Source organism: Boleophthalmus pectinirostris, unplaced genomic scaffold (assembly GCF_026225935.1).
Source record: "Boleophthalmus pectinirostris isolate CB_2022bp ecotype Guang Dong unplaced genomic scaffold, ASM2622593v1 HiC_scaffold_10, whole genome shotgun sequence".
NCBI lineage: Eukaryota > Metazoa > Chordata > Actinopteri > Gobiiformes > Gobiidae > Boleophthalmus > Boleophthalmus pectinirostris.
This window is the reverse complement of record NW_026570971.1, coordinates 18,433,467-18,461,386: the sequence shown is the minus strand read 5'-3', so window position 1 is coordinate 18,461,386 and position 27,920 is coordinate 18,433,467. Positions and strand designations below refer to the sequence as shown.

Genomic DNA, 27,920 nt, shown 5'->3' with positions numbered 1-27,920 from the left:
ACGAATGATACGTGGATTAACCTGCTCTACATGATTCTGGTGTTTATTTTTCTTTGTTGTCTGTAAGTAAATTCCTAATCCTAATATGCAAGCAGGTCCAAATTCGGTCCTATAACTGCTGTCCTCATGAGCTTCATTTGACTGGAGCCAAACACTATGAGTAAAGCCAAACTCCCTTAGGCTACATTCAGACTGTAACCTGAAGCGACTCAAATCAGATTTTTTCACCCCTATGCTCCTGTAACTGATCTTTTAATGACTGAACAACACAGATCTGATTTTACTCAAATGCGACCCAGGACACTTGGATATGTGGTCCTAAAACCCATACATATCCGATCTTTTGACATGGGACTTCAGTCTGAACGGTCAGGTCACATTCATCCCACCTACACGTCAGGCTCGGAGTCTAGTCCATGGACGGAAAGCGAGGTTAGCGACTTTATGAATATTTGAGGGGATCGCTGTATTCAGGACAAATAGGAGAGGTTTTATTGGAACCGTGTGGGTTTTGAAATGATTGCCAAAGAAATGTCCGAGTGTGGTTACAGGCGGTCCTGGCTCCACTGTCAACGAAAAATAAGGGGCCAGCAATTAAATACAAGGAGGCTAAAGACTCAAACAAACGAAGCGGCCGTGTGGACGTGTAACCTGTCCATTTTGCAAAGAACTGGACGGGATTTTAGGAGACAAGCCCAGAGTTTAGGCTACTCACTGCATATGATGTTGTTATGTCCTCCAGTGCGCATGTGGAACACTTTTGGGGCATTTAAAGTTCGCACTGGAGATCACATACAAGTCGCGTTTAATTGGAAATGTGAACGACCTCGCAAAAAAATCTGAATCGAGCATTAAGCCCTCAAGTCTTGTCATTTGTTTATACAGTCTAGGGTCTGGACTTAGCATTTCTCCCTCTGCAAGCATGTAAATAAAAAAAGGAAACCATCAGTCTTCAGAGTTGAACAGAAAATGTTGTGATCTGCAGTAAATCTACAGCATGTATACAAAAGACTATACTCTCTGCTGACTGCTGTGACAGCTTAAACAGGCACCATCTCATTAGTGTAGCCTGAATAGTCTTTGGAGTCCCATCACACACTCACAGTTTCATATTTGTGATCTCCCCCACTGTTTCAGCCCTGAATGAACACCACACATCTCATATACTGTATATATTGGCCTTCTATAAAACATCTCCATTCCCAGGAGGACGTCTGTTTCCTCCTGTCTCTTCTCTAATTGTTGTTTTTCGAAGTTTTTCGAAGCTGGGCATATTCTGAAGTGGCTGACATATTGCCTGGTTGCGAGTGCTGTTGCGGACCAGTAAACCGTAAATGCGACGTAGGGCTAGAAGTTGAGTAAAGCAAAAAGAGATGAGAATATAAAGTCAAGTCCACTCAGTTTTTTGGAGGTTAAGAGTGAGAAGTTGATGTTTAGTTATCCTTACCAACAATGGCCTTTTGGATGAGTTTTTTTCTTATTGTTATGTATGTACCATATCTGACTGGCAGACAATTTAACTGTAAGTAAATATTAAACTTATTCTTTATATGCTAGTTACATATGTATCCAACAACAAAGTAATCTGTTTCAGCTACAACCATGAAAGATTTGCTTGTTTCATCACATCAAGAAAGTCTGGAAATTGTGGATGAGGCGTTGTTTCACTCCAAACAGAGGTAATGCGTTGGCTACCGTCTAATACACCAAAACAAACCCGAACAGAGAGTTATTCTTCTGTTGTGCGAGCAGACGGAGCTCGAGCATGTTCATGTTTCTGCGCCAAACTGAGCCGCAGACGCAGAAGGTGTCCCGTGCCGCCGAGGTTTTCCAGACGACGCTGCAAGTGCTCAAGAGCAGAGTGAGACGGAGATACAGGAGGGACGTGGAAGTGGCAGGTACACTCACTTTGTTTCCAGATTTCCTAAAGGAAGAATGTGAAAAGAAGAAAAGATTACTTTGGTGGGTACTTGTTGTCCAAATTTGGTTCACTTCATAATATTATGTACCAAAAATACATATTCAGAATACTATTTTTAAGTAGGTTATAAGAAGGTAACTGTATTCTGGTGCAGTCACTTTTTGATGATTTTCAGATTACAGTTACTTTTATAAAATCAACAATACATCACAGCATTTGATCATGTAATTTAGGCTTTAAACTGCACGGAATCAGTGAGAAAAAGACAGATCCACTCTTTTGGTGAGTGTGTGTGTGATTTTTCCATCTCCAATTAGTGACAGGAAAGTATTCGGAATACAGTCCTTTGATTGGCCTGTGTAGTCGCATACATTACAAAACACATTTTAATGCAGGTAATCAGTATTCTGTAACTAGATACATTTTCAAAGTATTCTTCCCATCAGTGAATATACAGTATATTTAGTTGGTGAACGGTCCCGCACACCTTGTCTCCGTGGAGATTCTTTTGCTTTACTTGAAATGTTTCACAGTTTGGTGTTAAATTTATGAGACAAGTGATGCCACCAGACCAAGTCACTGATCAGATCTGTACTCATCAGAATACACGTTTACCAGGTTTTTAATAAAAACATCGATCGATAGATGTAGAACAGGGGTCTCCAACCTGTAGTTCGGGAGCTACCAGTAGCTCTCCAGCCCCTTCCAAGTAACTCAAGAGATTTCTGAATTATATGCATTGTGCTAAATAACAAGATTTTGATGAAATAAATGGTTATTAGTATCATTTTGATGCCTAACTTTGTGCACTAATAAATTGTTTATGTTTTATAGGTATCTAACTGTACCCTCTATAACGCCGTGGCTCTTTCTCAATTTCTTGCGCTAAAATGACTAGCTCCCTGGTGTTTTTGTTTTGTTAAGATAGCTCACTGGAGGAAAAAGCTTGGAGACCCCTGGTGTGGAACAATCCAGGCAAAGAAATAACATCTCCATGGAGACAGATGACAGACCCTCCACCAGAAAAGTTACATAGTGCACCTTTAATAAAAATAGTGGCTTACATTTGAATTTCACAAAACATGCTTCTCAAAGTGATACACTACAGTTTAAGTGTTCACTCCACACTGAAGAGGTAAGACCATTGTTGCTGTGTAGTGGTGCTGCTGGTGAGTGTGTGAGTGTGCGTGTGCGCGTGTGTGTGAGTGTGCGTGTGCGCGTGTGTGTGTGTGTGTGCGTGTGTTTGTGTGTGTGCATACGGGTGAGAAATGGGTGTGCATTTGACAGTCTGGGTTGTATAGTTGTGTGGTTGTATGGGGTCAAGCAGCTGTGGAATTGTTGTAATGACTGTAAATCATGTCATGTTCCATTCTTCTGTATGAAGTGCTTTATAAATAAAGTTTGACTGATTGATTTATTGACGTGCACACATTCCATTCATAGACAGGCAAGGTGAGAAAAGGGTCTTGTTCAAGGGCACAACAGTGTATGGGTTGGTAGACTAACCCTTAGTCTACCAACTAACTAACTTTAGTGTGAGTACATACAAGTGTCCTGTTTTTTGTATATTTGACTTGATTGTATGTGCTGGTTTGGTTGCCGTTTCCATTTTAGTCTTTCTTTTGTCATATTTAGAGGTGGTGCAGGTTTTGAATGCTTTAATTATGGCTGATATTTTCTGATAAAGCTCAGCTCACTGTGTGTCTGTGTGTTCCACTGTCAGAGCTGCTGCTGTGGGAGGATGTAGCCCTGATGTCAGAGCTGTCCCTGTGCCCCCCTGCACCTCCTCCCTCGGAGTGTCAGGACCCCCAGCACCTCAAGTACAGAAGCATCAGCGGACTCTGCAACAACAGGTGACACAAAACCCAAATCATCCTTTTACACAGCATATTGTTTTAACCAGACAATACAGTATGTAGAAGTAGATGTTACGCAACAGTTACAGCAGAAACAGTGTCCAATCAGTATTCTCCTCTCCACTTGAATTATACAGATGTATCACTTATCGAGTCTCACTGAGTGGAGGCCCCAGAGCAGACTCAGGGCATGCCACAGGGCTTGCTATTACTGCATTCATTTTTGTAACTAATGGGAGAACTATTGAGAACTATTGATCAGATGTTTATCATTAAGAAAACAGGAAAAAAAAAAAAATCTAATAATAATTTTCTTAGGGGCTTGGTCTTAGAATTTCAGTGTAATTCACCAAGCTTGATTTTGCCCTTATGAGGTACAGTGCAGCTTTTATCAGTGATTGCTTAGAACTAGCTGTCAAAGCATGACCAACAGGAAGGGTGGGCGGGGAAAAGTTGTCTGTGTTTTAGAAAAAGAAAGATCATTAAAGGTCCTATATTACACAAAATTAACTTTTTAAACCTGAGATTTAAATCTTGTTTCAATGTTGTTACCTCATCAAAAACATACCTGAAGTTGTGTTTTGTTTCATTCATACATGTCAAAATATTTTATTCCACCTTGTGATGTCATGAAGTGGTAGTTTTCATGTTAAGACCTACCGTTTACGAGCTTGATTCATCAGCCGGATTCACTTCGAGGAAACCGTCTGACCTCGCAGCATTAGGAGTCGTTCGCTCGATGGTAGGCGGGTACTTTTTTTATTTAACCAATCGCTGCTGTATGTAATGCGCCAAATCCCGTAGGAAGAAGGGCAATACTATCTTTCCCCTTGATCAAATTCATCGAACATTCTTTAAATCCTCGATCTCGGGAATCGCTGCCAACACAGAATGTATGTCTTCATCTACATCCATCTCGTCCGCTTTGTTTACTGTTGTGCTGTATCATAAAAGGGACCCAGACAGGCACTTGAGTTTGACGTCATGGCTTCACAGCTCTTCTCTGGCCGGTGCACGGTCTACAACTTCTGGGGTTCTTGCAAATCGTTTAGTGTATTTTGATTCCTGACCTGAGAGAAATGAAACTGAGTGGAGGCACTAGATAGGGCCAGTCTGGCTATACTTTAACCTTCTGTTTTATAAAGACATTATACATTTCAGGGCTGAAATGATCCAGCCCTATGTGACACTCTTGCTGTCTTTTTTGCTACTAGAATTTATTTTATCATTTATATTTTTGCTCTTTGTTATTATATTTATTGTGATGTGTGAGCTACTGTGTCCAAATAATTTCCCTTGTGGATCAATAAAGCTTGTCTAAGTCTAAGTCTAAATGATTGTAGTAAAAATGTAGCACTTCCTGTATCACATGACATCACAAGGTGGAACAGAGTATTTTCCATTTGAAATGCCGGATATGTTTGTGATAAGGAAACAACAGTATAACATAAATCAGAAATAGCATGATATGGGCCTTTAAAAGATCTTTAAACATTGCTACAAATTGGGAGATCTGATCTTCACACCATAATTTGGATTCCGTGTATTCTTCTATTGCCGACTGCTCATGTTTGAAATGAACGTCTGCACAGTAAATAAATTACACAATAACAACAATGCCTCATCCAGCCCTTTACTTCACATGAATCTGACTTTAACTTGACTTTGAAAAGATATATCCGTGCTTACCAAGTGTAGGAAAACAAATGGTGTTGTCATTTTGCTTTGGCACATGCAGTCTTGTGTGCTGGGTAGTGTTGTGTTCCTGGAGAGCCTTCTTGATTTTTTCTGTCAGGCAAAACCCTCTCTGGGGAGCAGCCAACACCGCGCTGGTCAGATGGCTTCCAGCAGAATATGAGGACGGGGAGAGAGAACCCAAGGGCTGGAACTCACAGCGCCTCCACAATGGATTTCAACTTCCCTCGGTAATGTGCAAACTCTCTCCACGCACCGCAGTCTAGGGAACATAATGAACATTTAAAGAGCCCATATTACGCTATTTTTGATCTATTATAATGTTGTTTCCTTATCAAAAACATATCTGCAGTTGTGTTTTGTTTTCATTCACACATTAAACATATATATATTCACACTGAGTTCATCTCTCAAACTGAAAACACTCTGCTCCACCTTGATGTCATGGCAATACATGAGGAGCTCCAATGCAGGGATGTAACAATAACCGAAATATCATGATATCGTATCATCAAGTTCTCACAATAATATCATGGACCATCACAATATATCGAATTACAAGTCTCTTTGCTTAAATTAAGAGTTATGGTGCAGCAATAGCTAAAAAAAAGACAATGGGGACTACATAGACCATGATCCTTTGCTCCATTTCAGTGTAAACTACAAGAAGAAATAATAGTTCTAAGCACTTTTAAGTCTTATTTCTTTGGATTAAGTCTTGTCAAGGCATTTTAGGAGGAAAAAGTAGAATATTAACAGTTTTAGTTGTTTAGCCTCCACAAAATATCACAATAAATATCGTACTGTGAGATGTATATTGTGAAAATATCGTAGTGAGAGATTTTGATATTGTTACGTTCCTAATCTTGAGCCTCCCCACCATATTGTGAGCTTTCCCACGGTAGCGCAATAAATATCGTACCGTGAGGTTCATACCGTAAAGATATTGTATCATGAGACTTGGATATCGTTACATCCCTAGAAACTACATATCCCATGATGATGATATGTTTTTTACTTGAATTCTTCTGGGATTATGATGGAAATTATTCACACCAAAATCTTGTCAAGGTATTTTAAAACCAAAAAGTGTCCTATCTAAAATTATATCAGGCTCTTCAAAATATTGCAATAGATATCATAGAGATGCATATCGTGATAATATCGTATCAAGAGATTTAGTTTGGTCGTTACATCCCTACTCCACTGTGTTTTTAAACTCCAAACACCTTCACTAGAATCATTTGAATAGTTTAATTTGAGGAATTGCTAATCTCTACAGAATTCAAGGTAAAAGGAAGCTGTTAACCCACAAACTAAAGTGTCATTACATCACAAGTTGGAACAGAGCATTTTGAGATTTGGATTCAAAACAAAACACAACTCCAGGTATGTTTTTTTAGGAGGCAACAACATTATAAAATGCTTTAAAGATCACAAGAGTAAATTTTGCTGAATATGGGACCTTTAAGCATTACATTTTGTGGGCACTTGTGAAGATGGTAATACTGTGCATTTTTTTAAATATTACAAAACTGTGAGGTGAACACGATATTTAAACAGCTTTACACGTACAAAGAATTGCCCCACCACTCAGTCTCTGCTCTATCCGCTCCATTCACCCTCCCTAACATTTTTTCACATGCTGCGTTGTCCATTGTTCTCTCCCTCCCCATTTTCAGTGTGGGAGTGTTGGACTCCTCCACATTTTCTCCGGTCTAGTACTTATTACTCTGAACACAGGTTTGCTCAGATAAGGCACTTGTCCTCCAGCAAACACAAACTGACAGAGTGACTTCACATGGTAACCAGGCCTGTATGAAGTCTTAACACTGTCCTTCATATTGTGAAAAACAAAGAGCAATCCTGTAAAGTGTCGATTAAAGTTTTTAGTATTTCCAACATAAAACATTTCTCCTAATACCGCTTTTATGAATCCTTAGTAGAGCCCATATTACTCGATTATTTGGTCATGTTATGAAGTTCATCAAACATAGACCATGATCCTTTGCTCCATTTTAGTGTAGACTACATGAAAAAATAACAGTTCTAAGCACTTTTAAGTCTTAATTCTTTGGAATTAAATTGTGTCAAGACATTTTAAGAGGAAAAAGTAGCATATTAACAGTTTTGTTATCCTCCACAAAATATCGCAATAAATATCCTACCATGATATGGTGGAGAGGCTCAGGATTAAGGATGTAACAATATCCAAATCTCTCAATGCAATATTTTCACGACATACATCTCAAGGTACGATATTTATTTCGATATTTTATGGAGTGTAACAAAACTGTGAATATGATACTTTGTCCTTTTAAAATGCCTTGACAAGACTTAATCCAAAGAACTAAGACTTAAAAGTGCTTGTACAGTCTGTTAGTGTTAGTCTTCACTGAAATGGAGCAAAGGATCATGGTCTGTGTTGTTCTCTCTGTCTTTTTTTTAGCTATTGCTGCACCATAACTCTTCATTTAAGCAAAGAGATTTGTAATTCGATATATTGTGACAGTTCATGATATTATTGTGAGAACTTTGATTATATGATATCACAATATTTTGGTTATTGTTGCATCCCTAGTTATTCAGAGACGTGTGAATGAAACAAAACACAATGCCATGTTTTTGAGGAGGTAACAACATCATAACATGACTTGAAGTTCACAAGAGTTAATTTTGCATCATAGAGGACCTTTAACTAAAAGAACCATACCGTTACTAAAAAGGTGGACTTCCTTGTACAGTGCATGCCCCATGAACGCCTTTAGTTCTAATTACTTTCTCTGACTGTAATAACAATCATCACATCGCGGTAGTAATTTATGCACTCGTTAGCACTATGGTACTTTAATGAGAAAAGGAACTCATCAAATATGCATTAGTTGTATGGGGCCTCTTTATTTACCTCCATATAGAGCTATGTTAATTTACTAATGTGTTTGAGAAAAGTAATAATCTTTGATGCTAACGACCCCCTTCATAATAAGAAGTTGGGTTAACAGCAGCAGCACAGTTGCTTATTAAATTCATTTCATAAATCAGCTTAATTAAATGCCAAAGTGGAGTTTGCTGGAAATAGGGAATGAATGAAAAGGGAACTGCATCAATGAGGTCAAAAATATTATTTCACTTTTTCTTTTCTTTTTTTTTAAATAATGCTAATCTCATCTAATAATAGCAAAACCACACACAATTCCAAAAGTAGTAGCCTATTTTATTCAAAGAAGACTCATTGTAATTTGCATCAATATCCATTTTGACTGTTCTGTTTTGTCTCTATGTGTGAGTTGGTAAGTTTGAATTGATGTGGGACCCAGTATAATCACCAAATAATAATAATAATAATAATAATAATAATAATAATAATAATAATAATAATAATAATAATAATAATAATAATAACAAATAATACATAATAATAAAACCCATATGACACAATTTTCTGATCAATGTCAGTGTGTTGTTTCTTATTTAATACACAAACTCTGCATATTTAAAGTGAATGCTTCTCTCAAACTGAAAAAACTCAACGTTATGGTGTTAAATGGTAAGACATACCACAATAACACAATAATATCGTGGACCATCACAATATATCGAATTACAAGTCTCTTTGCTTAAATGAAGAGTTATGGTGCAGCGATAGTTAAAAAAAGACAGAGAAAACTACATAGACCATGATCCTTTACTCTATTTTAGTGCAGACTACAAGAAGAAATAACAGTTCTGAGCACTTTTAAGTCTTAGTTCTTTGGATTAAGTCTTGTCAAGGCATTTTAAGAGGAAAAAGTAGCGTATTAACTCCACAAAATATCACAATAAATATCATACCGTGAGATGTATATCGTGAAAATATCGTACTGAGAGATTTGGATATTGTTACATCCCTAATCATGAGCCTCCCCACCATATCGTGAGCTTTCCCACGATATCGCAATAAATATCGTACCGTGAGGTTCATACCGTGACAATATCGTGTCATGAGACTTGGATATCTTTACACCCCTAATAATACAGGAAATGCTTTGTTTTTGTGGAATTGCCAATCTCTACTGAGACTAAAGATAAAAGGTAGTTGTTAACTTGAAGACTACCACTACATGACAAAAAGGTGGAACAGAGCATTTCAAGCTTTGGAAATGCAGACAAAGTGACAAAACACAACTCAAGGTATGTTTTTGATGAGGTACCAACATTATAACATGGGTTAAAGCTCACAAGAGTCAGTTTGCGTAAAATAAGACAGATTTTTTTTGTTTTGTTTTTTACTACAACCTTAAGAGTGTTTCTGACTCTTGAAACTTCTGAACTCATCACTGAATCCTTATCCAGATTAAAAGTTTGCTGCCAGGGGAATGTCATTAACCTGTCATTATATCTCAGGTGAGGGAGGTGAGTAAAACCATCCTGAGGAGCACCATTAAACCCAGAGAGGACGAATATGCTCAGCTTCTGGTGGAGTGGGGTCAGTACATCGACCATGACATCAGCTTCACCCCCCAAAGCACCAGCCCCACCTGCCTCAGCACCTGCCAAAATGCGCACCCCTGTTTTCCTATAAAGGTATGTCATAATTAAACACATGCAAGCGGCAAAACGGCTGATTATTGATAACTTTGTAGCTAACCAAAAACACTACTCTGTCTGAAGCTCTGTTTCGCAAGTTAGACTTAATCTGACGTTTATTTTTACACAACCTGACCAGAAAGAGCTGACTTGGTTGGAACTACAACAGGTGAGATGATCTGTGATCTTAAGAAAGTCTCACACATAAAATTACAATCAAAATTCTAAACTGGGATGCACCTCGGTTGGGATGATCGGTATAAATAAAATTGTGAAAACAGAGTGTAACATTGTGTATTCTCGTGTCAGTCATGATCTGACGGATTTCTATCGCTACATTTTTTGCTTTATGGGCATTCGCAAGCATGCATTTCTGTATTTTGGTAAAACAAATGAGAATTTATGCTCCTCTTTACTGTTGGCAGAGATTAGATTAGTCAAAAATTGTGATAGTCCTCTTTTAGTCCTGGGTTAGATCTGATGTAGTCCTGTTTTAGTCTTAGTTTAGTCCTGGTTTAGTCCTGATGCAGTCCTGGTTTAATCTTAGTTTAGTCTTGGTTTAGACCTGGTTTGATCAAATTGGTCAAAAATAGAGACATCTGGGACATTTCTTGTATAAAACTGGGACAAATCACTGGTTTTGTTTAAATCTGCTGGGACATGGGACACAGGGCTCAAAACTGGGACTGTCCCCGGGGATGTCTGGTCTCCCTACGTTAGCCGGCAGTTTTTTCAGTTAATCTCTCACCTTTTTGTACCTTTCAGTACCACACTTGTACTGATCACAGATTCCTGAAAATGTGTTTTTTAAATCCATTTAGTATTTTTTTCTTGAGTTTCCAGATGATCTTAAAACTTCAGACACATTTACAATAAAGATACATGTAGAACACCCCCAGTATGATGTCACTGCAAAGTATCAGTAGCTGTGGTCAGGATTTTATTATCATATTAATTAAAATAAAGACTTGATATGTTCATACTGTTGTTTGCAATATATTTTAACAGATGTGTTCAATTTTCCATATTCATATTTCACAACAGTTCCATTAAATGTGTAAAAGTGTTTCCCTCAAATTTATACTGAGATTACTTGGCACGACTCATCCGTATTTGAATCATTTTATAAAAGTATGGAGATAAAATGTCACTTATTGTCTTTTCTTTTCACTGATTTCAGATTAGATACTAATTTTTATGACAATAAGCATAAAGTCAATCATTTGTGTCATCATTTTTTGTTCAGATTGTTTTTAGACTAGGGACTAGGGCCACCATAGTCAACTCTATTATTGGGAATCTTTTTTTAGTTTTTATTTTTGCACGTTGACCTGTGAGTTTATTAAGTCAGATGATATTTTATTGATACCGTTCACAGACAGGTGATGGCTGCATGCCCTTCCATCGCTCATCCCCGGCCTGCTGCTCTGGTCCTGACCTCAGACACACTCTCCAGCGTCAGCAGATGAACTCCATCACCTCCTTCATCGATGCCTCTGTAGTGTACGGCCACAACGCGGAGCTGCAGGCCTCTCTGCGGGGACCCGATGGAAAAGTGTCTGTCCACTGTGAGTTCAGTGACCCCAGAGGACGCCCCTACCTGCCCCCCGTGCCCTCCTTGCCGTCGGGCTGTCTGCAGAGTGACCAGCAGGGAGGGGGGTCCAGGGTGGAGTGCTTTAACGCAGGGGACAGTCGGGTGAATGAAGCCCTGCCCCTCACCGTTCTGCACACTCTATGGCTCAGAGAACACAACCGCGTCGCACAGGAGCTGAGGGCCCTTAACGCTCACTGGAGCTCAGAGACTGTGTACCAGGAGACGCGCAGGATCATCGGAGCAATGCACCAGGTGAGCAGGTCATACAAGCCCTGCACACACCAGTGGAGCACGACTGTAGTCAACAAGACAGGGAGAAGAGGAAAAAAGTTAGTTAGATGGTTGGTTAGTTAGATATCTTCGTAGCAAAAGCATATACAAAAACAAATCAGTCAGTGGTGGAAGAAGTTTTCAATTTTGTTACTTAAGTAAAAGTACTGATATCAGGGCAAAAAAATACTCAAGTAAAAATATCATTTGAGAAAATCTACAAGCAGGGGTGTCAAACTCAAACTGACAGAGGGCCGAAATTTAAAACTGGGACTCGTCGTGGGCCAAACTAAATATTTATTGAAAAATTTCAACAACATCTGCATGTTCTTCTTTCGAAATATGTAATATTAAACCTTTTCTTATTAAAATAAATGTTTAATAATAGTTTTGGTAAACACTGAATCCAGAAGGAGCTTAATATAAAATAATAACAACATTTTAAATAAATAATGTCTGTATAGTCTATCTGTAGCCAGCGGGCAGCTCTAATACATATTTGATATGATCTCGTGGGCCAAATAGAAGTATATCGCAGGCCAAATTTGGACCCCGGGCCTGACTTTGACATGTCTGGTCTAATGTATCTAATCTAAATGTAGTGTTCAGTAGGTCTCAAACTATAAAAATACTTTTCAATCCTGGTAAATGTAGTGGAATAGAAAGTATAAATACCTGCTCTCAAATGCAGTGAAGTAAAAGTTAAAGTATTCACTTTAAAATCTACATAAGTAAAGTTCAGATACATAACATTTATACTTCAGTACCGTACCTTGTTACTACCTTGTTACATTCTATCACTGAAATGAGTTGCAGTCACTGGGCCATTACTGTACACCACTCGCCCTGTCATTAGTGAACAACAAACCTAATCACACTCTCTCTCATCCTACTTTGAACACTATGAGCTTCAGCCTCTTAAAGTATCAGAAATGTATAACGCTATTACTACAACTACTTTTACTACTTACATGTACAAATGTCAAATAACAATTACTCTTTGACACTAACTATCTTGTATATTTATAGTTTTGAAAAGCAACCATCAATTAAGTAATTATATAGCCATTGTGTAGTACAAAAGAACAGTAGCTCTACATAATCACCAACAGTACAATACAGTATATTCACTGTGCCATACTTTATCGTCATTCACTTGCCACTGAGGTCAAGAAACACTTTAGAGATATTAGAAGTACTTTTTTTTTTCTTTAAAAAAATAGGTTTGTGTACATTATGAATACACATGCAAAATTTAATATCAACTAAACAAATACTTGAACAACCAACTGAGACTATTTGAAATCCTTTCAAACTTCCACTGAAAGATGAGTCATCACATTTTAAACCAGTTGTACCACTCAAGTTGAGAAATCAAAATGGGTTAATGGAGAAATTCATTTCTAGTTTACGATTTTCTTTGTGTACTTTGTAAATTGGACAGGGCATGCCACTTGATTAAGATTATCAATGGCGACAGAGGACAAGCACAAGTACACAGAACAAAAAGTACATGAAATGAGTAGTAATCAGTAAAAGTGGACAAAAGATGCATGCAGTGGTGTGTACTACAGTAAAAATGTTGTACTGTTTGTTGTAGCTGCCACGTAATGGAAATATTGGTCACTTTGATGCAGGCTTCGAGACTCTCCTTCTCGCCTGAAGTGAAGGGAGTTGCCCAGTATCAGGTCCCTCAAATCAATCACGGTAGAACTGATTTATTTGGGGCGATGGTGTGTTTTGATGTAACAGGGCAACACCAATCAAAACTCAGTGAAGGCAGTGCTGGGAGTCAGTGTTAAAGAACAGATCATTGGCTCCGTGCCAACCGTAACCAGAGCATTTTCTTCTTCTGACTCATGGCTTTGATTTTTTTTGCTATGTAGCACCTTCGTGATTTGCTTACACCTTGCACAATAGCCTGAACCTTCAAAGTGACTAAAAACAAGTTGGCGCTCTGTTGCCATAGTAACAAGTAGTGGCGTATAAAGCTGCTTAACTAAGATGACTTTTTTAACTTTGCTCCAAGAACATCCAAATTCACCCCCTCATCTTTGTTTAATCAGGCTTATTTCTTTCTCGAGATGACTTCAGTCTTAAACTGGAGATGGAAATCAGCTGGAAAGTCCCCCTGGCAAAAATGTCCCTAAAATGGAAAGTCCCCCTGAATTGTAATATTTATGAAAGTAAGTTAGTTAATCTATGTAGTACATATAAATAAAATGAAAAAAATAAATAAATAAAAAATCTATTATATATGTTGTACTAATTACACACGCAAGTTGCGATATATGTCAGCACATTTGTTCATACATATGAACAAAACATGCAAAAATGATATGATCTCAAACACATACTCTGTAGTTTTCTAAGTTTCTTGTGTTGTGCTACTTACAAATTATGTTCATGGCAGCAGGTAAGGAAATAATTCATATTTCTTCCCAAATAACCAGTTACAGATGCTCTAGGACACGGGGAACTAGAAAAATATTTTAAATATGATTTCATAGTAAAATTCTGTAAGCAAATGAGGATTATATTGATATTAATACTTCAGTAAGATTGGTAAAATAACATAAACAAGGCCCGACATTTGGTCTCATTACATTCACATTTCATTTTATTATTACGAATGCTGATTTTCTAACGCAACGTGGCTGACTAAAGGCCAACGAGAAGGTCCCCCCTCTCCCAGGCACAGCAGTTACCTGGTGAGAAGAGGGCGCCCAGAGGGAGGAGGGGGACGTTCAAGCAGAGAGAATGCGATGCTCGAGCTGGGACTTTCAATCCAGGGGCACGTTTGAGCTGGTATTCCTGGAGATGGAACTGGTTTTAGCAGGATTTCAGGGTAAGTCTAGATTTGTTAAGTGAGTTAAGCTTAGCCCCTAACTGTTTACCATAACTGTTTGCCAAAGTTATCATCTATTTAATCACAGAGTATGTAACTTTTTAGCCTTGTTTTTATTCCACTTAAAAGCAAGCCATCCCTCTATTTGTCTATAATTTCCACAGACTTGTGACATGCCACCTACAGAAAGTGACACACTCTAGTGTGTTTATTTAACTAGGGCAACAGAACTGTACTGTAAGTGGAATTTCTCTTTCAAGACTTGAACTATATAGTGTATAAGGAGATTTAGTTTTGGCAATCACATCAAATGGGGCTATCAAAGTCAGTTTAGGACGACTTATCTTCCTTTATATCTAAAAAAGGTATTTGTGATTTATTTAAAGTTATATAAATGTGTTTTCTACAGCGTAGTGGAAAAATTAAGTATTTAATCTGTGAGATTTAGGGAGTTGACATTTGACTGCTTCAGAGGATTAAGCATACCTCCTAATTTCAGTTGACTCAGAGCTTTAGAATATTAAAAAGAGATAGGGCAAAGGTGAGATACAAATGCTTTAAATAATTTGGGAGAATAAAGACATGGAAGGTAGAGGATTTAAAAACTGCTGCCATGACCATGACTAACTTCACCGAAAATCCCTGAAAATCCCTCAGATTAGTCGCGCTGTAGCATACAAATTATTGCTTCAGAGAGTGCATGTAAGGGCTCGTCATTGTCTTTTTAAACATTTTATTTATTACAATTTGAGTTGCCTAAATATGTTTATAAGATTAAAATCATTATCTGATAGATCAGTGCTTTATGCATGGATAGGGAGAGTGAAAGAGAAACAAAACCACATTCTCAAATAGCTGGGTTTCAGATGACATTCTATTGACTAATAATATTTATTATATGTGGGAGCGGCTAAAATTAATAATGTTTAAATGTCATAAACACAAATTATTAGTTTCAACAATTGTGAATTTACCTTTTGGAAATGATATACAACTATATAATACAATACAACAATTTTGGTCTGAGAGTATTTATCACTGAGACATTTTCACAGACTAGAATCTGAAAACCTCCAGTACTATAGGTCAGAGGTTGGGGTTGCAAGTCGTGACTTGGACTCAAGTCAGACTTGAGATTTGACCTGATAAAAATGGACTAAGACTTGGGACTTGATTTGGACTTGAAAGCCATTGACTTGGGACTTAACTTGGACTTGAGGTCTGTGACTTGATAAGACTTGATACTTCTCCTAAAATTGTGTATATGTTTTTAGAAAATACTTTTCTCTTTACAGTTGATAAATGAAGTGTTGAATTTTACAGGAAAAAACTGGAACATGCTCCCCCCCCTGAAATGGAACATGATCCTTCCATTTCAGTGCAGACTACATGACAAAATAACTTATTTTAAATCTGAATTCTTTTTGTTCTGACCATAATGATTCACACTAAGATCTTCAAAACAATTAAAAAGGAAAAATTTACATTTCTACAACTCTGATATAAATACTCATATATAAATATACTATGATTTTTTAAGTACAATTTAGTTTAAAATTCATATAAACAGCAAAAACCTAAGCTCTATTTGGTACTTTGGTTTAAAGACTTGAAATGAATTGAAGCTCAAAGTAGATGACTTGGACTTGACTTGGACTTATGGGCCAGTGACTCAAGGCCCGACTTGGACTTGCTTGGACCCACCTCTGCTATAGGTGTATATAAAACAAAAAAAAGAACACCACGTATGTAAAGGAGAGTTCAACGTTGTATATTACACAAAATTGACTCTTTTGAGCTTTAAGCCATTTTATAACTTTGTTATCGCATCAAAAACTTACCCGGAGTTGTGTTTTGTTTGTGTTTGAGTAATCCTTTATTATGTCTGCATCTCCAAAGCTGAAAATGCTCTGTAGTTTCCAAGTTAACAGCTACCTTTTACCTTTTGTTCAGAAGGAATAGAGTAGAGAGTTTGCAATTCCAGGGCAGAAATCATCCAAATTATTAAAGTGAAGGTGCATGGAGTTTAAAGACACAGTGGAGCACAAGGTGGAACCATGTGTTTTCTGTTTGAGAAAAGAACCCAGTCTAAATATGCAGAGTTTGTGTGTTAAACATGTAAACAAAACAAAGCACAACTAAGTATGTTTTGATGAGAAAACATTATCATAACATAGATCAGAATAAAGAGCAATATGGGCCCTTTAAACAAGTTAAGAAACAGGGCAGTTCTTTCTAAAGCTGTGGTCAAACTGTACTAGAATGTCACAGCTCCTGCCCAGCTCAGAGTCTTGGACATTGAAAGTGCATTTTTTGAGTTTGGGGACAGTTGATCCCTAAATCCAATACTGTAATGTACCTGCTGCAGTCTTGCTTGTCACAATAAAGAAGACGGAGCACGGACATTGCTGTCAGGCCGGGCTGGAGGCGACCTGTTAGAGAGAAGAAAAACTTATCAGAACAATTGCATCTGAGAGCTTCAAGTTGATTTATCTTTTTGTGTTGACAGAAACTACGTGTAATCAATACCAGGCATTGATTCACATTTTTTGCTTTTAGACTTGCGCTGCTGCAGAGCCCTTTGCTTCATCTCATATTCCTCTTTATCAGACTGCAGCTGGTTCAGATGGAGCTTGTGAAATGTCCCGCAGAGCCCTGACAAACGTCACGCCGATTTCTGCTACTTAGACAAGGCAATTACAGAAAAGAGAGGCACGAGTAGCCACTTCATTCTCTGTTAGCGCTGCAGGTGGAGTCTGCACGGTGCGCTCCTCTGTGCCTTCTCCCGACTGTGAGTGCTGCCAAGTCAGAGCCCGGGCGTCACTGTGGATGTTTGTGAACAATGTAGAGTTTATGCACATAACTGCTGGAGTTGAAATGACATCACCACATTCTACTGGCCAATAATAGTTATAGAATTGATGTTGTTAAAATCCAAAACTCCAGGTCTGAATCTCATATACAAGATCACTTTAGAAGGCAAGGAGTGCTACTTAGATGTATAAAGACTGTGCAAAACTGTCCTTTTGGTGGTTTTTGGTGCAGGAGCATAGTTTAGATCAATTTGAAACAGGCTGATGGAGAGGTTTTTGTAAGGCAGTGTGCAGTTTTACATCTGTGTTACTGTGGGTCCTCAGTGACAACGCTAACTTGTGCATTAGTAAACCAGGGTCAAGACTGCCTGTGTGTGTGTGTGTGTGTGTGTGTATTGTGATTGTAGGCAAAAAATGATCTCTGTATTTGTCATCAATCAAATAGTGCAGGTAATAATGATAATAACCATAAATTGTGGACTATAAGCCACTACTTTTTTCTCACACTTTGAACCCTGTGGCTAATAAAATAATGTGGCTAATATATGGACAGATTCTTTGTTTGGCACATTGTTTATTCATATAAATGGTCTATGGTTTGACAACACAGCGGATACACACAGCCTGAGTGCAGAAAACGCCGCTGTATGTGCGATTACATATGGATCTAGGGTTCACATGAAGTTGCTACACTAGCTACACTAGCTAGCGATATAGTCAGTGCACTGAAATAGTTTATCACCATGTGATAAAATAAGTTATAATGCTAAATGAACATTAGTGAGGGTGATATGTCTTACCTGTATGTGTCGAGAAGAAGCGTCTCAAACTTCAGTTGGCGCATCCACTCATACCTGATTGACAGAACTAACCCCCGCCCCTGAGAGAGTCTGAAATCTGCTGAAATCCTCAAAGACTCTGACATGATACAGACAGGACAGAGGCTCTTTCTGCAGGAGACATGTGCAGTAGAACATGGGGGGAGACGGGGTGATGCACCGAGGAAGGTTTGAATGAAGATTTGATTGTGTTTTGATCAGTTATTTTGTGCTTCATACACACACCCTTCTCATGGAAAACACACGAAGAAATGCAGATGATGCAGCTTTTAAGTTAAAGCCAAAGGCTGTTGAAGGAAACAGAGCTGCTGCACGTGAGCTCGGCATCAATGAGTCGATGGTGAGATTTTGGGGAAGGCAGCGTGATGAACTGACTCAATGCAAAAAGATGATAAAAACTTTTAGAGGCGATAAAAGCAGATGGCCCGGACTTGAAAACATTCTTGAATACGTGGACACTTGCGGTTTGTATTCAGGTGCTGCCTATAAATGTCCAATTTTAACATTTAGTTAACATTTAGTTGATGTGGCTTAGGTTCAGGTGTGCTCAATAGTTTGGAATTTAGTGTAGTACTTTATTTGTACACTCGAAGCTTTAAAGAATCTTGTCTAGAATGTAAGACACGACTTTCATACTAGGCAGTGTGGGTGAAGTGCCTTGTCTAAGGACACAACGACCACTGGTGCTCTCATGTGGCACCTGGTGTTATTATTATGATGATGCATATTTCAGGTGCATAGTTTAGAGAGGCAGTCATTCTGAGAATGCCCTGTTGTTCTTTCAGATCTTGTTCAGTGTATTGTTTGGGATTACCTGGCCATGACACTGTCCCAGCTGCTGTCAGTCACACCTCAGCCTCATCGCATCAGCAGACAGTAGTGTACACAAGGCCACTGTCAGGAACTACGCTATGATCTCAACTAAAACTGGGTGCAGTCATTGGAGTAATACATACATTCTTTAATGTGCATTCAAATAAATCATTCATTTTTACCTCCGCCAAGGAGGTTATGTTTTTGCCGGCGTTTGTCTGTTTGTTTGTTTGTTTGTTTGTTTGTTTGTTTGTTTGCCTGTTAGCAACATAACTCAAAAAGTTATGGACCGATTTTGATGAAATTTTCAGGATTTGTTGGAAATGTGAAAAGAAAGAACTGATTTCATTTTGGGGGTGATCCGGAAGAAATCCTGGATTCTGGATCACTTTGAAATTTTAGTTAACATTGTGGTAAATGGGGCCAAAAATTTTGTTTCTCAATATTTCGGTTAATTATTGACCAAACCCCATGAAATTTGACTCAGGGATGGACAGTGGGATCCTCTTTCATATTCCAAAGGCTGATCTGGATCTGATCCAGAAGACTGATTTTATCGCAATTTATATAAAAAACGGGGGTAGTCCTTGGCGGAGGTCTGCGCTCTCTGAGTGCTTTTCTAGTTCATCCTAAAACTCTCACACCGCTCATGGTCATTCTGACTAAGATCGTAGTTCATAAAGAAACTCATTGTTCACCTCCTCTTTCAACTTTTCCTCAGCGATTTGGAAACTTATGCAATATTGCTTTTTTTTTAAGAGGCTTGTTAAATTTTTACAGACACTATCAAATAATTAAACAAATCTATCTGCCTTAGTGTTTATGTCATATTTGCACCACACAAATCACTGCCATTTGCATTGCACTTGAAAATGAAAGCCAAAGCTGGAGTGTGTTCGGTAATGGAGGCCAGAGGGCACGAGCAGGTGGATCCATTCATACATTATATACCACCTAGTGTCTGTGGGCTGCCACTTAAACATTCAGAGATGTGCTGCTTCAAGTGCCTGGCAAAAACAAATGATAAGGTCACGAGTCATTTTCAAATGCAGTGAAAGCCTGATATTTTCTAGGACATCAAAAACAACAAAAACGAAAATAGTGCACTGGTTTCATTTTGACGTGCATTTCAATTTGAGTGCTGAACGCTGCAGCTGTTTTTGTCATGATATGGGGAAAGTCATTACCTTGGTTTGAGAATGGTTAAAGTAAGAGAAGTTTTCTGAGATAATTATTCTTCAAAACATGAATTTTGCTTATTTTTTTCTCGCTACAATGAGCCCAAATTACAATATGTTCGGACTGACTGTATGTTATGTTATGTATGTTGTTTCCTTATTACAAACATACCTGAAGTTGTTTCATTCACACATTTCACACGCAAACCCTGCAAATATAGGCTGAGATCTTTTTCTCTCAAATAGAAAACACTCTGTTCCACCTTATGATGTCATACGGTCATACAGGAAATGCTCCACTGCATTTTTTAAACTCCATACACTTTCACTAGTATCATTTGGGTAATTTCAGCCCTGCAATTGACAATCTCTTCTGAAATAATGGTTAAAACTGTAGCTATTAACTTAAAAAATATTGCTTTGTGACGTTACAAGATGGAACTGAGCATTTTGATCTTTGACTAATAATAATGTGTTACTGTGAATGAAACAAAACATAACTCCGGGTACATTTTTGATGAGGTAACAACATTCTAACATGGCTAAAATCTCACAAGAGTAACCTTTAATTGCTCATATAAAGATAGAGTTAGTTTCAGGACTTAGAAAGATTTGAACCCCGATTTACTCTCCATTCAATTAAATAAGACAGTGAGATAAGAGCTTGGTTGGAGCCTCATACATAAATCTTTCCATGCGTAGATATATATGACTTGTTTCTAATTATTGCTGGTTATTTATATATTTGTGTCCCACTTATATAAGAAAATATGTTGATAGGTTTGAGCATGGAGAAATATGGTCCAACTGTGCTTTAGACTCTGGGGAATGTTAATTAAAAGCATGCGTCTGTACTCATCAGAACACTTTTTTTATTCCCCGTAGATCATAACCATGAGGGACTACATTCCTAAGATTATCGGTCCGGTGGCGTATAAATACCATGTTGGACCATACAAAGGATATGATCCTTCAGTTAACCCTTCCGTCTCCAACGTATTCGCCACAGCTGCGTTCCGCTTCGGCCACGCCACCATCTCTCCGACTTTGCGCAGACTCAACCAGAGCTTCCAGGAACATGAAATCTTTCCCAATCTGAGGCTGCACCAAGCTTTCTTCAGCCCCTGGAGGATCGTAAAAGAGGGTCAGTGTGTAAAACAGTAAAACTTCTCATGTCATTCTAAAGATCATTCCATTTATGATCCTATATGACATATAATGAACTCTTGTGGGCTTTTATTCATGTAATAATGTTGTTACTTCATCAAAACATACCCAGAGTTGTGAGAAGCCTAAATATGCAGGGTTTGTGAGTTAAACATGTGTGAATGAAAAATAAAAAATAAAAAGCAAAAAACACAACTCCAGGTCTGTTTGTGAGAGGAAACAACATTAAAACATAAATCAGAAAACAGTGTAATATGAGCCTTTTATCGACTTTTATCACCACACATACCGATAATATAATTGTACAGACTTCCAACATGTTAATCTGATCCTTTATTTAATATTCAGTAGGATAACTTATGCATGATCAAACATCTGAAGATTCAAAGAAGTAGTCAGGAATCTATGGGGAAATCTGCATAGACATATTATGGGCACATTAGTGAGTCGAATTAGCGGTCAGTAGTTTAAATGTATTTAGATCTGACAGGAATTCTAGTTGTTTTAGTTAAGAGTTTTGTTCAAGTTACATTTTTTTCAGAATTGGAAACTGACATTATTTAAAGAGCCCATATTATGCTTTTTTCTCATCTATGTTATAATGTTTTTTTCATCAAAAACAGACCTGGACTTGTGTTTTGTTTCATTCACACATGTTCAACACACTTTCTTCTTTTCTTAAACAGGAAAACGCTCTGTTCCAACTTGTAATGTCAGGTGGAAATACAAGAAGTGCTCCACCTTTACTACAAACATCTGGATGATTTCAGTCCTGGAGCTGCTAATATCTACTGAACTAAATGTATAATCTAACTGTTAAAGGGACAGTCTGGAATTTTTGACATAGGGCCTCATTTCCTAGTGAGCCAGAGTGTTGGAGACATGTGGAGACACTTTTTTAAATATTCCATCCAGTCCTTGTATTTGCAGAAGTCGCTGGTGCTAGGCTAGTGCATGTCAATGGCCATAGTTATCCTGACACTAAAACACTCAAAGCAAATCTATTATTACACCAGACTGTCCATGTAAATGTCTGTGTTGATAAAATAATGTTTGAAATAAAACTAACCTTGCATCGCATGAATTGTTGCACGTCCAGGGACTATTTTCTCATATATCAGTCCACCGCTGCCAAGCTTTCTATCAGGAAGTACAACTAGCTGCTGCTGCTCAGACATAAATCCTTCAAATGTAAGGTTGGTTTAACTTCTAGCAACACAGACAATTACATGAACAGTCTGGTGTAATAATAGATTTGCTTCGGGTGTTTTGTGGAGTGGGTAAGACTGTTTTTAGTGGCAGGATAACTATGGCCATTGACATGCACTAGCCTAGCACCAGCGACATCTGCAAATACAAGGACTGGATGGAATATTTTAAAAAGTGTCTGCACACATCTCCAACACTCTGGCTCACTAGGAAATTAGGTCGTACATCCAAAATTCCAAACTGTTCCTTTAACTTGAAAACTACCACTACATGACATTACCAGGTGGAACAGAGCATTTTGAGCTTTGGAGATGTAGACAAACTAAAAATAAAGGACTACTCAAACATGTGTGAATGAAACAAAACACAACTCTGGTTAAGCTTTTGGTGAAGTAACAACATAACACAGCTTAAAGCGCACAAGAGTCAATTCTGTGTAATATAGGACCTTTAAAATTGTCAATATTTGAAAGTGATTTCTGTGAATCATATACACACATTTTAAACTCAACCAGCCTGCTGCATAAACCATTCTAACTGTGAGGCACTCAAATTCTTCAGTAGAATGAGTGTGTACAGAATGAAAGAGACTGGTTTATTTTGGTCTGTTCTATGGTTTTGTTTAGGGGGGATCGAGCCCGTCCTGAGAGGTCTAATTGGGACAGCAGCAGCATCTGTTCATGCGGACATGCTGCTGACAGAGGAGCTCACAGACAGACTGCTCGTCCTCAATATACCCCAACAAATGGACCTGGCCGCTCTCAACCTGCAGAGAGGACGAGACCACGGCCTGCCAGGTACAAGGGCTCAGGTCACAGGTTAAGGGTGCATTGTGCAGGTTTTCTGGTGGAGGGTCCGTCACCTGCTTGTCTCCATGGATATGTTATTGCTTTGTCTAGAATGTTCCATAGTAGAGATTAAACCCATCGATCTCATGGCAGACAACTATAGGCTACATTACAGCAGAGTCCTGCACCGGGTCAGGTAGTAATTACACACAGGTGGGTCAGAACTAAATCAGGACTACACCAGGGCTAAACTAGGACTAAACAGGAACAGGACTAAAACAGGACTGAACAGGACTAAAACAGGACTGAACAGGACTAAAACAGGACTAAACCAGAACTGAACCAGGACTCACTGTCAAGACGGGCTCGGAGGTGTGCCCGTGTAGACAGTTGGGTGACTGCAGGCAAAAGGACTGACGCAGCGCTCCGTGCCGCAGTTACCCGAGTGTGCATTGTGGACACCCTGCTCTGCGGGCTCGGGGTTGTCTCTCTCTTAAATCCAAGGTTAATCCAGGTTTAGACCTGGTCCAGTCCTAGGTTAGGTTAGTCCTGGTTTAGTCCTGGTTCAGTCTGTGGCGTGTGTGTTAATTTGTGTGTGATTTATCACGGGCAAGGACGGGCAACGAGTAGAATGTTAACGGGTCTGGGTGAATGCGGGCTCAACTTTAATATAATCACAGGTTAACAAGCGGGTGCAGTGCTGTACTGTACAGGTGAGGACAGGTGCGGGTCTCCAAAAATGGACTCGTACAAAACTCTGCATTATAGGTCACATCTGCAGAGAAGCAACCTTATTCACAGAGAGAATTATTGTTTATTATTATTATTATTTTGGAGCAATAGAAACACCCGTAATGAATAAATGTTAGATAGAGGTGTTTAATGTCATACCATTGAACATACCAGACAAGCAAGTTCTCTAGAAAAGTTGCACAAAGCACCTTTAAGTAACTCTCTTCAGTGGCAAGTGCAAAAGTAAAAGTACTGTGCTTAAGTCACATGTGGATACTTTTTACTTTCCATAACTACATTTGAGAGCAGTCATCTCTACTTTATTACTGCTGCATTCACCAAATGTTTGAACCGCACTCAAAAAGGACATTTTTTTTAATGTATGCTGAAATGCCTGGGGGATTTATTTTTATTTTTGGTGCCATCTAGCCTGAAGGTATTGAATTAAAGTCCCAGCATTAAGCAAACAAAAATATATGCATGAAAATGACCTGGAAAATTAGGAAAATGATTCAGTTGTTTCTGATGAATAAAAATCAGCACAATTCACCACAAAATCATTACATTAGATTCCTCGATAGTTAATCTGTGATAACTGAGTGTGATTTTTTTAATGTGATACTATTACTTGAGTGTTTACTTTTACTTAAGTACCACCACTTTCACTAAACTCACTTAAGCTGGACAAACTGCTCCCAATAGCTGGAGAACCTGATCTTTTGCCCTGCCCTTGACAAAATATTCTTTTGTTTTTTTTACTTGTATCTGTCAATCTGTCACTTAAAATCACAAAATGCTTCAAGAATTACTAATGTGAGACTTAAACTTGGTGACCTGACTTACAAAGTACACAGGTTGTAACAACATTCACACACTGAAGGACTAATTTAAGATCTCTGTATTTGTCGCCAGGATACAACAAGTGGCGAGCATTCTGCAAGCTGAAACCAGTGAAAACATTAAAGGACTTCTCAGAAATTGTGGGAGATGAAACCGTTGCCAAGAAGATTCTGGATGTGTACAAACATCCTGACAACATTGATGTGTGGCTTGGAGGACTTGTTGAAAAGTTTGTGCCAGGTGCAAGAACTGGTCCTCTCTTTTCATGTCTGATAGCAAAGCAGATGAGACTTCTTCGTGATGGCGATAGGTATCCCGTTATTTAAATATAAACATAATTACGCAAATGTATTTTGTCATGCTATACTTTTAAAGCTTCTGGTTCTTTTTAGGTTCTGGTGGGAGGCTGGTGGTCAATTTGTTCAGCAGCAGAAAACAGAGCTGCTTAAAACATCGCTGTCTCGGCTGATTTGCGACAACAGCGATATTACAGAAGTTTGTCCTGACTCCTTCACACTGTGCAAATATCCATCTGATTATATTCCTTGTGATAAAACAGCATCAATAAATCTGACAGTGTGGAGAGAGCAGAGCCTGTTTTAAATCCTACTATCTTACATTTACCACTCACACTTGATCAGCATTGTCCAGCCTGTCTGAGAACAGGATATGATGTTGTCCTGTGGAAATGTGTGCTGCTCTGTACTCTTGTTACCATGGTTTCAAATTAGGCCGGCTGCTGCAGTAGTTTGTGAAGGGAATCAGTGAAGTGATCTGCTCAAAGGCTGGGTTTGTTCTGGCTTCAACTGTCAGTACTAAAAGGTCTGACAGATTTCTGCTAGAAGTGCATTGACTACTATTGTTATGAATTTTCTCATTATTGTTAGTGAGGTAAGCCATATTAGCAACCAGGGGCATTATTATTTGCATAAACTGTGTTGACTGGACCTTTACTGCTATCTGGTGGTGCGTTTGAATTAAAATATGAAATCCCACCCACGTTTTGCTCAAGTCACTTTCTAAAATGCATTAATCTGTTTCCAAAAAAAACTACCATTCTATACTTATAATACATATTTTTTACATTAGCTAATGTAAAGAGTAATGTTGTGTATTGATGTAGAATGTATTTGGTAATGACATTGAGTTTTTTAGGTGTATTGTTATCACTCAAATTATTGCATATATGTACATTTACACAAGTTATTGTTTTGTTTTGTTTTTTAACCAATAACTGTATAAAATATTATACTGACATTTGTTTTGGAAACTCCTCATGTACAGCCAGAATACTTTCAATGAATTTTTAACAAATGGTACACCACCAATGTCACTATATTTTGTTGTTTTTTTCAAATGACCACTTTTCTTGTTGTTGATGTTATTATTCAAATGAAACAGAAAGCAGACACCAAAGTTCTTGTAGAGGTGCAAATCCAAGGAGGAGCAACTTACAAGTGAAAAAAATTCATAGCACCCTCACATGGCTGATGTTCAGAAACTTTTTTCAATTTTTAAATAATGTTTTGACAAAAAGATGGTTTCCCCCATCAACTCAAAATATGCACAGTAGGTCAAATCGTCCAGTTAAGGTAGTCCTGTCCAAGCCTAGCAACAACATCATAAAGATGGGTCCCCGAGCATTAGCGCTTTTCCATGTTCAAGGCTTACCCAATGGCAAGAACAAGGCCCAGGCAATAAACAGCTACGCCCTGCCAGTGATCAGATACCCAGCAGGAATCACGCACTGGCCAAAGGAGATACAAAAGCTCCTGACCATACATGGAGGGTTCCATCCTAAATCCAGCACCAGCACCCTGAAACTATATATATATCTGTGTGTATATATATATATATATATATATATATATATATATATATATATATATATATATATATATATATATATATATATATATATATATCGTGCCGTTTATATCTTGCCAGACCAGTGGTAATGAAGTCAAGACATAATGTCATCAGTGTTGTCATTGGCTGCAAGAATATTTCATCCTCCACTTTTCCTGTCTGACAGCACTGTTAACCAAACACTCAAGGTGTGTTCCATTAAACAACTGTATGAAAAACATGCTATTGGTGGAATGCTGTCAAGTAGTCAAAGTGTCAATGTCACTCATTTTGTTTCTTTAATATGGACAAACAAACATATTATTGTAATATACTGTATAGTATATATTTAATCTACAAACTAAATAGCAATACCTGGGAGCCCCTAACTGAAAAGGGATTGGACATTTCTGATACCCCAATAATATTTATTTAAATAGACAGCAGGTAGATGTATTTGTAGATACACACACTAAGCATCTCAACATGCTTTACTGTAAAAAAAAAAAAAAAAATTGCTAGCAATGGTAACATATAAAATATAAGCTAATAATAAAATAACAATTTAAAATATGCTTTATTTACTATACAAACTAAATGAAAATCAGAAAACCTTTGATATATATACATGTATGTGTGTGTGTGTGTGTGTGTGTCTGTATGCACACACATGTATATGTGATGTGTATTTTTGTATATGTATGTGTAATGTAATTGTACAGTATTGTTGCTGTCTTTATCATGATTGTATACTTGTATGCCCTATGTTTTGTTTTCTATTGTCTTTGCATGTTAGTAAAATAAAAATAAATAAATTAAAAACAACAACAACAAATGAAAATGATGAAGGATTTGATCCTAAGCCATACAGGTGCTCTTTTAATCACAAAGTCATAATGTATTTATAAAAATCAATGTGCTTTGCATATATTGTTCACTTGGT

General features: G+C 38.0%; 2 protein-coding genes across 2 annotated transcripts in view; both read left to right on the top strand.

The window, feature by feature from the left end:
* Window positions 1-1,563: 1,563 nt before the first annotated feature.
* Window positions 1,564-25,897, top strand: tpo (thyroid peroxidase). Its single transcript, XM_020919473.2, is given in 12 exon segments — window positions 1,564-1,679; window positions 1,753-1,898; window positions 3,645-3,774; window positions 5,573-5,702; window positions 9,856-10,035; window positions 11,417-11,884; window positions 21,279-21,537; window positions 23,396-23,566; window positions 25,202-25,439; window positions 25,522-25,725; window positions 25,796-25,857; window positions 25,860-25,897. Coding segments are annotated over 12 exon segments (2,142 nt in total).
* An 860-nt stretch (window positions 25,898-26,757) lies between these two features.
* The window catches only part of LOC110155377 (uncharacterized), a 13,439-nt gene continuing 12,276 nt past the window's right edge, over window positions 26,758-27,920 (top strand). Inside the window, exon 1 of the mRNA XM_055155064.1 lies at window positions 26,758-26,918. Within this exon, the coding sequence (XP_055011039.1) occupies window positions 26,758-26,918 (161 nt within the window). The remainder of the gene's footprint in view (window positions 26,919-27,920) is intronic.